Source organism: Pleurodeles waltl, chromosome 9 (assembly GCF_031143425.1).
Source record: "Pleurodeles waltl isolate 20211129_DDA chromosome 9, aPleWal1.hap1.20221129, whole genome shotgun sequence".
In the NCBI taxonomy this organism is placed as follows: Eukaryota; Metazoa; Chordata; class Amphibia; order Caudata; family Salamandridae; genus Pleurodeles; species Pleurodeles waltl.
The window spans coordinates 209,490,432-209,504,890 of record NC_090448.1 but is presented as its reverse complement, the minus strand read 5'-3'; the positions used below and the strand labels follow the sequence as shown (position 1 = coordinate 209,504,890).

General features: G+C 42.3%; 1 protein-coding gene across 1 annotated transcript in view; it reads right to left on the bottom strand.

Annotated features, from left to right (window-relative positions):
- PDHB (pyruvate dehydrogenase E1 subunit beta) overlaps positions 1-14,459 on the bottom strand; it is an 80,769-nt gene that overhangs the window by 42,925 nt on the left and 23,385 nt on the right. Inside the window, exons 3-6 of the mRNA XM_069206550.1 lie at positions 8,432-8,539; positions 8,283-8,345; positions 8,162-8,197; positions 5,416-5,701 (exon numbers count right to left, since the gene is read on the bottom strand). Coding sequence (XP_069062651.1) covers positions 5,416-5,701; positions 8,162-8,197; positions 8,283-8,345; positions 8,432-8,539 — 493 coding nt within the window. The remainder of the gene's footprint in view (positions 1-5,415; positions 5,702-8,161; positions 8,198-8,282; positions 8,346-8,431; positions 8,540-14,459) is intronic.

The window sequence follows — 14,459 nt, the reverse complement described above, 5'->3', positions numbered from 1 at the left end:
ATAAAGGTGTGATAATACATGAACTCTTGATCTCTGAAGATAGGTAGTAACCACCTCCATCACTTTTTTGAACACACAGGGGCACTGATGAGGCAAAGGTAAGCACAGCAAAGTGGGAATTATCCTGGCCCACCTTGAAACACAGCTAATGCCTGTGAGTCTGCAGGATGGGTATATGAAAATATGCATCTTGCAAGTCCAAGGAAACCATGGGAGTCTCCTAGATCCAGAGAAGAAAGGAACTGAGCCAACGTGAGCAGTTTGAACATGCCCTTCCACTGGAAAACGTTCAGGGGTTGGAGGTCCAAGATAGGCCTGAGTCCCACTGCACCTGTCCACCCCCTCCCCTCCTTTTTCCTTTTTGGAAGAAAGAAGTTGCAGGAATAAAAAATAGCTTTTTTGAGTTTGGTACTCTATGTCATCTATAGAGAGCAACAGGTATAGTGCCATCAGCAGAAAGGACAGGTGCTCTCACTCGTTCTGGTGTGGAAGGAATATTGAAAGGGCAGGGAAGGAGAGAAAAGGGAGGGCATAGCCTTTTTGAACAATCTGCAAGACTTATCTGTCAAGAACTATCTTGGATCACCAACCTGGGAGTAAGTGCTGGATCCTGCCTCCCACTGGTTTGGCATGTGCCAAAGGGGGCAAACTAAAACGATTTCTTGTCACATTTGCTAAGTGTTCAGAGACAGAGGTCAAAAGTCAGTTTGTCTTCTTGCAATGTGTAAAGAAATGGCTCCCTGTTGCAGTTACCCCCCACTTTTTGCCTGATACTGATGCTGACTTGACTGAGAAGTGTGCTGGCCCCAGCACCAGTGTTCTTTCACCTAAAATGGACCATTGTTTCCACAATTGGCACAACCCTGGCACATAGGTAAGTCCCTTGTAACTGGTACCCCTGATACCAAGGGCCCTGATGCCAGGGAAGGTCTCTAAGGGCTGCAGCATGTCTTATGCCACCCTAGGGACCCCTCACTCAGCACAGACACACTGCTTGCCAGCTTGTGTGTGCTGGTGGGGAGAAAATGACTAAGTCGACATGGCACTCCCCTCAGGGTGCCATGCCAACCTCACACTGCCTATGGCATAGGTAAGTCACCCCTCTAGCAGGCCTTACAGCCCTAAGGCAGGGTGCACTATACCACAGGTGAGGGCATAGGTGCATGAGCACTATGCCCCTACTGTGTCTAAACAAAACCTTATACATTGTAAGTGCAGGGTAGCCATAAGAGTATATGGTCTGGGAGTCTGTCAAAAACGAACTCCACAGCTCCATAATGGCTACACTGAATACTGGGAAGTTTGGTATCAAACTTCTCAGAATAATAAACCCACACTGATGACCCAACTGATGTTGCACACAGAGGGCATCTTAGAGATGCCCCCTGTATTTTACCTAATTGTTCAGTGCAGGACTGACTGGTCTGTGCCAGCCTGCTGCTGAGAGACGAGTTTCTGACCCCATGCGGTGAGAGCCTTTGTGCCCTCTGAGGACAGAAACAAAGCCTGCTCTGGGTGGAGGTGCTTCACACCTCCCCCCCTGCAGGAACTGTAACACCTAGCAGTGAGCTTCAAATGCTCAAGCTTTGTGTTACAATGCCCCAGGGCCCTCCAGCTAATGGAGATGCCCGCCCTCTGGACACAGCCCCCACTTTTGGCGGCTAGTCCAGGAGAGATAATGAAAAAAGCAAGGAGGAGTCACTGGCCAGTCAGGACAGCCCCTAAGGTGTCCTGAGCTGAGGTGACTCTGACTTTTAGAAATCCTCCATCTTGCAGATGGAGGATTCCCCCAATAGGATTAGGAATGTGCCCCCCTCCCCTCAGGGAGGAGGCACAAGGAGGGTGTAGCCACCCTCAAGGACAGTAGCCATTGGCTACTGCCCTCCCAGACCTAAACACACCCCTAAATTCAGTATTTAGGGGCTCCCCAGAACCTAGGAAAGTAGATTCCTGCAACCTAAGAAGAAGAGGACTGCTAAGCTGAAAAACCCTGCAGAGAAGACGGAGACACCAACTGCTTTGGCCCCAGCTCTACCGGCCTGTCTCCCCCCTTCTAAAGACACTGCTCCAGCGACGCTTTCCCCAGGGACCAGCGACCTCTGAATCCTCAGAGGACTGCCCTGCTCTAGAAGGACCAAGAAACTCCAGAGGACAGCGGCTCTGTTCACCCAAGACTGCAACTTTGTTTCAAAGGAGCAACTTTAAAACAACTGCGTTTCCCACCGGAGACTTGCTACTCTGCACCCGACGCCCCCGGCTCGACTTGTGGAGAACAAACACTTCAGGGAGGACTCCCCGGCGACTGCGAGACCGTGAGTAGCCAGAGTTGCCCCCCCTGAGCCCCTACAGCGACGCCTGCAGAGGGAATCCCGAGGCTCCCCCTGACCGTGACTGCCTGTTCCTCAGATCCAGACGCCTGGTAAAGACTCTGCACCCGCAGCCCCCAGGACCTGAAGGATCCGAACTCCAGTGCAGGAGTGACCCCCAGGAGGCCCTCTCCCTTGCCGAGGTGGTGGCTACCCCGAGGACCCCCCCCCTTGCCTGCATCGCTGAAGAGACCCCTTGGTCTCCCATTGCTTTCTATTGAAAACCCGACGCGTGTTTGCACACTGCACCCGGCCGCCCCGTGCTGCTGGGGGTGTACTTTCTGTGCTAACTTGTGTCCCCCCCCGGTGCCCTACAAAACCCCCCTGGTCTGCCCTCCGAAGACGCGGGTACTTACCTGCTAGCAGACTGGAACCGGGGCACCCCCTTCTCCATTGAAGCATATGCGTTTTGGGTACCACTTTGACTTCTGCACCTGACCGGGCCTGAGCTGCTGGTGTGGTAACTTTGGGGTTGCTCTGAACCCCCAACGGTGGGCTACCTTGGACCCAAACTTGAACCCCGTAGGTGGTTTACTTACCTGCAAAAACTAAAACTCTTACTCCCCCCAGGAACTGTTGAAAATTGCACTGTCTAGTTTTAAAATAGCTATAATGTGATTTATGTGAAAACTATATATGCTATTTTGCTAATTTAAAGTTCCTAAAGTACCTACCTGCAATACCTTTCATTTGAAGTATTACATGTAAATCTTGAACCTGTGGTTCTTAAAATAAACTAAGAAAATATATTTTTCTATACAAAAACCTATTGGCCTGGAATTGTCTCTGAGTGTGTGTTCCTCATTTATTGCCTGTGGGTGTACAACAAATGCTTAACACTACTCCTTTGATAAGCCTACTGCTCGACCACACTACCACAAAATAGAGCATTAGTATTATCTCTTTTTGCCACTATCTTACCTCTAAGGGGAACCCTTGGACTCTGTGCATACTATTCCTTACTTTGAAATAGTGCATACAGAGCCAACTTCCTACACAATGCAAATACTCGTCCTTGTGACTGCAGAGTTCCAGGATTTTGTAAAGTGAACTGTCTGACCTATGTGAAATGAAAGGCTTTTGTTATCAGCTTTTTCCTAACACACAACATTTATATAACTAAGTCAACTTTACAAACATTTCAAAATATATTTCAGTAGCTGTGAAGGACCATTTTTGTACTTCTGTGTGATGAAAAAATATTTTAATAGGATGAAAAAAAAACACAACACTTTACTTGGCGATGTGCAAATGTTTTCTGAAACCCATTCACAAATTATTGTTAATACACTGTATAGTTTTATCAGTGAGCTGCAAGTTAGTGGGAAGGTTTTTGGACATTTCTTGGAAATGTACTGTCTGTAAATGACAGTGCGCTACCACATCATGCTTTAGTAATATATTTATTTACAGTGATTGTTTAAACAAACTGAGAGACGGTCCTGCCCTGGTGGCAAAGCTATTAGTAAGCTAAGAGGCAAGTCATGCATGGATCATATATGCCCTATATATGGGCTAGATTTATTATACATGGAGCAAACGTTTAGTGTATTTAATCAAACAAAAGAGGCTTTTTTTTTTTTTTTTTTACAGCTGAAATGGTAAACTCACAAATTTGAAGGTGCACTCATATGTGAGAATGAAGAAAAAAAAGAGAATGTAAAATACAATATTTGCCTAGGATCATACAATTTGAGACCCTTTTGCGGGTCATCAGTTAGGTCAAGTAGATTAATCAAGCTACTAGACCTGCAGGTCTAGTAACATTTTAATGATTTTTCGAGGCCTGATCATAGTGTGCCTGCTGGTTGCTGCACCACAATAAAGGCACACTTAGAACCTGTGTACATGACAACTGGTTGTGCTTTTGAAATTTTGTAGTGCAATATTGTTCAGAGGTTGAGCACACATCGTTTTGAGATCAGACTTGGGCGCTGAAACATCCACCAGTGCAGATGGCATTTTCCTGGTGATGGGAACTGACATGAACTGGAGTGAAAGCGTGTATCATAATAATTACAGGCAAATAAGTGGGTCTCAAAGGGACAGACTACCAGGGACGGACCCCGCCAGTAGTAACTGCACTGGAGGCCCGGTGATTTCCCCCAAGAGCACAAGAGGGAGCTGGGAGAGCATTGAAAATGTAATAGCATGGCTTCTTTGAAGGCCTCAATCTGATGCAGAATCAATGGCAGCAGAGGTAACTCAAGTGAACTAAGCAAAAAACTGGTTCTATGTCCGGTGACCTATAGGCAGTGCGATTTACATCTTGATGACCTCGAGCCTTGCCTTTGAAGTCAGACTGGGGTAAAGTCCTGTTTTGCTTTCTTATGCATGTGCTTGAACTTTGACCAGAGGACTTTGGGGGGGGGGGGGGGGGGGGGGGGGGGGGGGAGTGGCTATGGAAATGGCCCCATGACCGGGACCAGTCACGCAACTTGGAAGGATAGCATGATCGGTGTGAAGATTATCACTTCTCCTTTTGATCAGTGATATAACTTTGCCTTTCACTTTCAAATTGCCTTCGGTGCACTGAGATGCATTTACCACTGACTTGGCAAAGTTTTCAGGACACAGGCACCGGAGGCGAAACTCATGCGGGTCCGTGACTGGCAACTGCTTTCTACAGTTAAGGCACAGTTTCAATCTTGTCGTTTCCAGTGTGGACACTGTTCAATACCACATTTTAGAGAAGCTTTAGTAATCAGAAGACTGTCAAAGTTAGGTCCAGATATCCAGATTCACACCGCAAGGGGCAAAAAGGAAGGAACTGATGCAAGTGTTCAGAGGTGGCTATGCTCCTTCATTCCCAGGGATTCAGCATACATACATACAGGTGCATGACACTACCAATCTGCACAAGGGATCACCAATACAAACTTTCTCGGATCTAACCTGGCGCCTGCGGCATATTCTAAAGTGAGGAATGTGTAGTTAAACGTATCCATCAGAAGGACACCATGCAACTACTATAGGAATGTCTACCTGCATCTGTTCAAACAACAAAAAAAATTTTTTATATTTGAAATTATACCAAAAATACAGTTACCTGGATTATCATCTCGAATTGCGGCTTTAAGTAAACCTCGTGCATCCTCTACATTCCATGGGCTGACTACCTTCAATCCTGGGCAATGTCCATACCAGGCTGCAAAGCACTGTGAATGCTGGGCTGCTACACCTGCCGATGCACCATTAGGCCCTCTGAAAACTATGGGGACGGATACTCTCCCTGCAGACATATAGTAAGTCTTTGCTGCAGAGTTGATCACTTGATCGATGGCTTGCATTGAGAAGTTGAAAGTCATGAACTCACAAATGGGCCTTAATCCAGCCTGAGGGCAAGAAAAATAGGAAAATAAATTTATTGAAGAAAAAGCAATGCTTATGACTAATATTGTAATGTTGAATAAATCTCTGGAAGCCCAAACATTGGAAGAATAACAGTTATCTAAGCATACTGTCCCCTAAGAAAGGTCACCAATTTCACACATTCTTAAAGATATGTGAGCTATGTCATTTACTTGACAAAGGTTTTTTGGTTTCTATCAATTAATCAAAAACTTGAATTGCACAAGAAGCACTCTGATAGAAAAGTACAATTCCAATTTTGAGTATACTTGACAATCCAAAAAGCTTCTGCGGGGGCAGCACTGAAGACAAAATAACGATGGACTATGCACCCAGTGGCAGAGATTAATTCAAGCATTTCACCTATCACTTTTTGTTTACTTGAGTGCAATAGCCTAATTGCGATGTGTATGCCCAGATGTAGGTCCTGTGCTAATAGACCCAAGCTGCATCCGACCACAGAGGTCCAAATAGGCAGATACTTTTGCTTGTGTTCTGGTTCAGAGAAGACACGGCTTGGCAGTTCCGGCTGGACTGTTCCTACTGGAATAGGACCAAGGTTAGAGTGTGTATGGCTGGATGAGGTGGTACGGTGGGCAAAATAACAATGGACTGGGAAGCTCAAAGAAATGCCCACTTTCTAAAAGTGGTGTTTCTGAAATAGCAATGCCAAATCCACCTACACCAGTAAGCAGGATTTCTCATTACCATTCCAAACATGCCCACGCTACTCCTCACAGATCAGAAATGACCACTTAGACCTATACAAGGGAATTCTCAATGCAAACGTATGATAGGACCAGCACTCACAGCAGTGAAAACTACATAGGCTGTGTGTCACTACAAGGACATGTAACACATAAAAATACCTTCTACATACACAACACCCTGCCCATACGGCTATCTAGGGCCTACTTTAGGGGTGACTTAGATGTAGTAAAAAGGGAGTTTAGGCCTTACCAAGTCAATGTGGCAGTAAACTGCGCAAGCAGGTGCTACAGTGACAGGCCAGAGACAAGTTTGAAAGGCTACTTCTGTGGGTGGTGTAATCTGTGCTGCGGGACCATTAGTCACATTTAATTTACAGGCCCTGGGCATATGCTATACCACTTTACAAGGGACTTACAGGTAAATTAAGTTATCCAAACAGGTGTAAACCAACAATACCAAGTTTTAAGGGAAAGAGCACATGCACTTTATAGCACTAATTAGAAGTGGTAAAGTGCCCAGAGTCCTAAAGCCAACAAAAAAAGTTCAGAAAAATAGGAGGAAAAAGGCAAAACATTTGGGGATAACCTTGCAGGAAAGGCCATGTCCAACAGACACTAAGTTAGAGAAGACTTAAGAATCTACATTTCTTTCAGAGGCAAGCTGCAGGCAAGGGGGTGTAAACACATCCCACTGATCACAGGCAGGGCCAAGGTCCACAGGATGAGATGGACAGACCAATACATCTTTGACAGATACTTTGTATTGATTTTTTGGGGCAGGGGTTGGTGGTGGAAGTGAGGGGGGATGGGGGCTGTAGATGGTGCAGATGTGCCGTCATGGAAGGACTTGCGATTTTGCAAACTTCACTCAGTCTACAGCCAAAGTAGATCTTTTGAGCATAGTTCATTTTTGTTTCTAGACCTCTCAATGAAAGTCGCAGATAATTATTTCAGAATGGGGTAAAATGTTTAGAAGCATTTATATAGATGCCAAAAATCAACTGTGAACATGGTAAATAATTGTTGAACTGAAATGGGTTAACTTTCAATATTTATGCAAATAGTGAAAACGCATTCATTTAGTACAACAGTGATGGAAACACGATTATTCACAGTTTTTCTACATACAACCTTGTTCACAATTTATGTAGATTTACTGAAAATCCCCGACAAATATCCAAATGGTATAATACATGGATATCATTTAGAGGGCACAGCTGTGACCCCAGGCTTGCCTCTTGTGACGCATAGCACTCCGCTTTGAATGAAACGAAATGCAAACTTTTTCCTTGGCATATCATGAAAGCATCCTCATTAAAATACCCTGGTAGCTAAAGCAGACATTTATCTGAGGTAGTTACTGATGTGTTTTTCTAATAATTGGGCACACATTACAGGGTTAAAGATCACATGACAATTCCCTATGATGTCACGGGGGTTAAAGTATACACATGACATAATTCCCTATGATGTCATGGGGGTTAAGGTATATGTAATGTTGCTCCTGCAAGCCCTGGCATTTTGATCAATCAACATCAATCGTATAATGAGGTCAAGGGGAATCTAAACAGTTTGCATCAAAAGAGGCAGACCCAATTTGTACATTCAATTGAGTTTAGGACAAGAATATTAATCATGCAATGCAAACTTTACGTTCCCTCAGCAACCTATCCACATGATTTAAAATTGAAGCTATTTAAAAAAGAGATTAATTTACAGAACACAGTTACATACCATAGCTGCGCCAACTGCAATTCCTGTAAAGCCCATCTTAAAAAAAGAAAACAGATTAAACCACATTAAAAGTTGCAAATTTGCTCACAGAAATAAAATCTTCTTGGGTTTTACGTTTTACCTCTGAAATAGGAGTGTCCATTACTCTTTTGTCCCCATACTTTTTCCACAGCCCTCTGCTAATCTGGTTTGAAAAACAAAAATAAATGTTCACACTGGGCCACAAATTAGTATTATTAAAGTATTAAAAGGGAAGAAACTATGTCTCACCTTATAGGCACCATCATACTGTGCCACTTCCTCGCCAAGCATGAAAACCCTCTCATCGCGTTCCAGTTCTTCATCTATGGCCTGGTTTAAGGCATCACGGACTGTTACCTGTTGGAAAATGCACGGTTACCAAGGAGCTATAATTCCATTTGCCACATTAGATTAGGTTCATATTGAAAGGATTATAGGTTTGCTGAAAATATATGTTCAAATTGTACATGTCTTACTTGTTGTGGATTTATTGTGCCTGCTGGATATACATAGCCAAAATCACCAGTAATCTCAGTTAGTAGTAGTCAACAATAATTTCAAATGGATCACAAAGAAACATATACTAGATCTATACTTTAGAATACAATATAGCTCGAACTATGAAACACTTCCTTTTATTTTACAGTCCTACTTAACTTGAGTATCGACATGTCAGCCATGCAATCACATGACTGAATATCATTAAAGTCACATTACTGTATGTTAGTCACAGTTATGCAACATGGCTGGACGTTGTCAACGAACTATCATGCATTAATATTGTGCTGCAAAGTTTATTCGCTGACAAAATGCTTTAATTTATAATGTGCAAAATAAAAGATGTGCTAAATGCAAAATTGTTTATTTATACTTAAATGTTGTAGGCATGCAAATGAATGAGCCTAACTGAAGAAGCCATGTTAAAATTAAAATAATGCATTAACTCTGAAATGCCTGTTTTCTTCATGGAATAGTCATGTGCAATGTTTTTCTTTCATTATAAATGTATTTTTCACAGAAGTCCTCTATTAGTTAGTGAATAAGAGTTTGTTATGTATTGGACAACTGATAGTGAGCTCTCACCGAGTGAAGATGAGCTGACCAGAAGAATGATTCACGTGAAGAACTATCAGGACTGCAAAACAGCAATGCTGTAACTTTTCAAGGTTCAATATTGAAAACCTATTGTGCTCCTCTAAGAAAATGGTACTGTGCTTATTCCCAGGAGTTTACTGGTAGTTTATTGGAGTATGAAGCTGAAAAGAAAAAAAACTGTGTTGCAACATAGAATCTAAGTGTTTATGCTAGTGTGTGATCCAACAAAAAGTCAGAGTGAGAAATATGTTCACACATTTTCCCAATATATGTACGTGAGCAAGGCTACGGCTGAAACGTGTTGTATTGGGAGGAAGCATTTGTTATTAAAGTGAATTTCTGACCTCAACTTGCTGTCCAGGCATTCAACTATATTTTTGGATGAGTATATATATATATATATATACATATATATATATATATACACATATACATACATACATACATACATACATACATATACACACACACACAGTCTGGAAAGTTTTGGGGTGATCCATCTAGCGGGGGCTGAGATAAAGGGGTGCGGTCAAAATGAGAGCATTTCCAATGTTAATTCCCATAGGAAATTTTGAACAGCGACAATGCCAAAACCACTGGATGGAATTACACCACATTTGGCAGAAAGATAGCTCTTGGCCCAGAAAAAGTTCTTCTTAGGTCACGCATGCAAGCACTTTCCGACCTGTTGTTATCTATCTGTGGGCTTTTAATCACACCTATCACTTTCATTCGTTCGTGGGATTGCCTTTCCAAAATCGCATGATGTAATTGGTAAATGCTTTACAATTGTCCCGCTTTGAGGTGGTTTTGTTACCGCCTAGCAGACTGACCCTTTTAAATGGATAACTGTACGATTGCCGATATAATTCAGCTTGGGCAAACTACTTTTCTCTTTTGTCTCTCCCCTTCGTGCTCCATGGCACTCACAGCACCAACAGCGTGAACTCCATTGGAGGTATTGAATCGCTGATCACATTGTTCACACTGTTAACTAATCAGAGTAATTTCTTTTGGCTTTCCCTTTCGCGCTCTCCCCAGCTTTCCCAAAAACACATATAATTAATAAATGCTTTCCTAAAAAAAACACAGAAATAACAACGTGGCTCTCCCTGCACATCGGGAGAGCCGATACTACAATATTCACGGTTCTTGGGAAAAATCCACCCATGATGCTTTGCAAGCATTCTTTTTCAAAACATTTTTGCACATAGCTCAGTCTGTGGTGGTCCTAGGACAAGAGGACCACAACCAAAACGTTCAGCACAACACACTCTTTCTGCCTAGGTCATCTCTGGGTCCTTACACTAGACTCCAAAATAATAATCCCTCCCACCATGCAGTCCCTTTTTAAGCTTTCTTATGGCTGGAACATTTGTTTTACAGATGGGAGTAGTTTGTGTTCTGATGGGCTTAGTATGTCAGTAGGCCTGCTAGCCCTGAAATATGCGATGCACTAAAGCCTCTAGGGGCTAAATATATGGTTGCACTGCATTACTTTCTGCCATTCTGCTTTCAAGTGGTGATGCCCTCTAGCGGCCAACTATATTGTTACATGACCATGCTTCTTACAAATTATATTTTTATTGTGTGGTGTCCTCTAGGTGCTGTTCTGAGCATTACAATCAACATACTACAATATTTGCTGCACTCGGTCATCCCATAATGCTTTACACCGCATTCTTTTACTAAACAGTTTTGCTCATAACTCAGGCTGTGGTGGTCCTAGGACTATGTGACCACCTTCAAAACATTCAACACAAACCTGCTCTTTCTGTCACCCCTGGCTCCCCACACTAGATTAGTGGCGAACCTAAAATAATAACCTCTCCCACCGTTCAGTGTCTTTTTAACCTCTCTCATGGCTGGAATTTTTGTTTTACAGCTGAGAGTAATTTGTGTTTTAAGGGTCTTGTTTGTAATATCATTGCAGTAGGCCTGCCAGCCCAGAAAATGTGTAATGCACTATGCCCTCTAAGGGCTAAATATATGGTTATACTGCATTACTTTTGGTCATTTTCTTTTCATGTGGTTATGTCCTCTAGGGGCTAACTGTATGGTTAATGACCATTTGTTTCTTACAAATGTTATTTTCATTGTGGTGTCCTACAGGAGCTGTTCTGAGCATTACAGTCTAGTGCCAAAAGCTTATTTCTGATAAAGGTTTTTCTTGGGTTTATATGATATTTGTATATGTTTTATGAATCTCTCCTTCTTGCAATTATGACCATGATTCAGGCCAACTTAACATACTTCTTCTCGATCTATTTGTGTGACCCTTTCAGTTTATTATCTTGTTACTCCTCCTTGGCTGGCTTGTGTCTTTTTTTTTTTTTGGGGGGGGGGGGGGGGGATATGTGTTAACCAGCCAGCAACTCTGCTGGAGGAGTGGTGAAAGTGGTATTCTATTGGAATTAACATGGCAGATTTAAATTAGGATGCTAAATGGCAACATTTACATTTTTGGCTGCAGATAGAGAAAGAAGGTAAATGGAAGTGCTTTGGTTTTATGCAAGGCCACTGGAATTATGTGGCCAGAAAATAGCAAATCCTGAGGCAGGGTTGACCAATTTATGTGGCAAGAACAGTCCACTTATGAATTTACAACGCCAATAGCTCTAACTCAAGCAAATGAGAGACCCATTGCATTGCAAATGCTTGTTGTTTGGTGTAAATTCATTCAGTAGTTCTTGATGAATTAAAGAAAATCCAAATTTGTATATATACACACAGATGTGAAGGCTTTGCTACCCCTCCCGATCTTGTGCTGAGATGTGACTGGCTGCCAACACTTCAAAAAGGAAGTGTTGGCAGCCATGTTGGGACTTGGCTTCAACTGAGTCCCAGACAAAAATGTAAAAAAGGAAAAATGGGTACAGGGGAGGGACACCCTAACCCCTTAGCTCTGGTGCTAGGGTCCCAGAGGGACCCCCCTTTCCCTCCAGATAAAAAGCATTTTTTTTTTTCCTTTAACATTTTGGCGATCCGCAAAAAATTTTTAAAAATTATTTTTTTTTTATAAAAACGCAAAGAGCTGGCTCGCTCACACTGCAGCTGCTGGAACTAAAACCTTGAAAAATATGGACCCTAAGAAAACATACCAACTGTAATTCCATGAATGTAATTCATCTGATAATTTGTCCATGTGAGTTACTTTTTGTTGGCATGACCACCAGAAAAATCAACACACATCTGTGAACACTGGAGTAGCATGTGCTGCAAACGCAACACCCCAAAACTAACTGATCACTTCTTAAGAGTTGGACATACAACCAATGATATGAGACGGGCCATTATAGAATAGCTGGATGGTACTATTAACACCATAGAGAGAAGACTTTTTGAAAAAGAGCAATGTGGATATATCATCTTCACAAATATAAAATGGGCCTCAATTAAAACATCCCTTCCGGTAGCATACAAATATGAATAATAATCTGGATATTACCGCTCATAAAAACTATGGAAATATGGACTGAGGTTCGTTAAAGCTGTTGCTTATGTTCTGGTCTTCTCACTAATATTATACATACTACAGTATCACCCAACCAGTGTTAATTAAATCACCTTGAGTTATTTCTCTACAGATTTCAACTATTCGATTTTGTCTGTACTTTGAATGTCTCCGTTTTAATGCTTATACGTGGACCATTCCTGGCAGAAAATGAGCACAGTTATAGTCCACGTTTTGCTCTGTAGTTTGCGCATGGATCCAGATTATTTTTTTTTCTTATCACCGTCAGATTATTTCCTTGGTTTCTTCTTGTGTCTCCAAATATGTCCATACAATCTTCTTCACATTCTGAGTGTTCCCTTAACTAATACAGTTCAAATTATTAGTGGGACCTGCTTGTGTCATCTTATCTTCTTGTTGAAATCTAATGAATATGGCCCTAAAATCAGACGTTAAAGCTGGGAAACCAATAGAGAATGCTTGTAGAGAGGACTCATTTTCCAATCTTAAGGTTTTACCCTAGTTTACCAAGAGAGCAGTATTGTTTGTTGACCCTTGTACTGTAGCAATCTATCAGGTGAAAAGCAAGTGAACAAGCTCAGATTCACAGTCTAAAGCGTCTTAATGGATCCCTGTGCATGCTGCTGGAGAAGCAAACTGGTAGTTGTCACCTAGTATATGTCACATTTTGCAAGGCTGCTGCTGTATTGTGTAAGAAAGTGCATAATGTTTGTTGTGGCCTCCCCATTTTTTTCTTTTCTTGTTTTCTGGGCTGTAAGACTCTGTGCACTATAACACTGCTGAACAGTAGTATAGTTTCCCTGTGTTTCCATTACAAACGTGCTGTGCACTAGATTAACTTCTTTGTCATAATCAACTTTCCAGGAAAGCCATGGAAAACAGCAAATGAAATACTAAATTATCCCTGAGAAGTTAAATGCCATAAGTGGGCTGACATACATTTGCTGGAAGGTTCCTGAACACCAGCGGTGCGCAGCAGGTAGCAGTGCCACCAAACCGCTTGCAATCCTTAAATGTCTCACTCTATGCAGAAAAGACAACGCTCCAGAGGTAGCTGATCAATGCATTTATTCACACAGGAGTGCAGAAGTGAAAACTAGTGTCAACGCTTTTAGGCTTCACAGCCTTCCTAAAGACACTGGCTTCAACAGTCTTTTACATTACAATATAATTCAAACAGCGCACAACCATGAACTCTAACAAAGTACTACATTACTGTACACTATTGGGACCATCATGTAATGTCTTTTTGGCTTAAATGAACATTACATAAATCAGTACGTCAATTTATTAATAAATGATGAAGATTTTGTTTTTTAATGAGGTAATGTATTATGCAAATCTTATTTAGGCGGAAGCGAACTGATCCAGTCGGACAGGGATGTTGTCAAGAACTGGCTTCTTATCAAGGCTTAGCTATCCAGGAGGGACCAGGAAACACTGGCTGAACAAAGCACACCCTTACCATTTCCTCTTTTGACTTGGAGACACCCCAAACAAGACTGCTCCTACTCATTCTACAACACCCCTAGAGCCCTTGGCCAACACCAGCAGAAGAGACAATCAGTTCTGACCATGCTGGAGGGAGAGGACAGCTCATCTAACTACATGTCTGGCTAGAAGACTGTCTGTAGCTCTTTCGGGGGAAGTAGGGATCACCTACCTTGAATTTAGAACTTCTGGGAATTTTTAACAGAAAAACAAAGA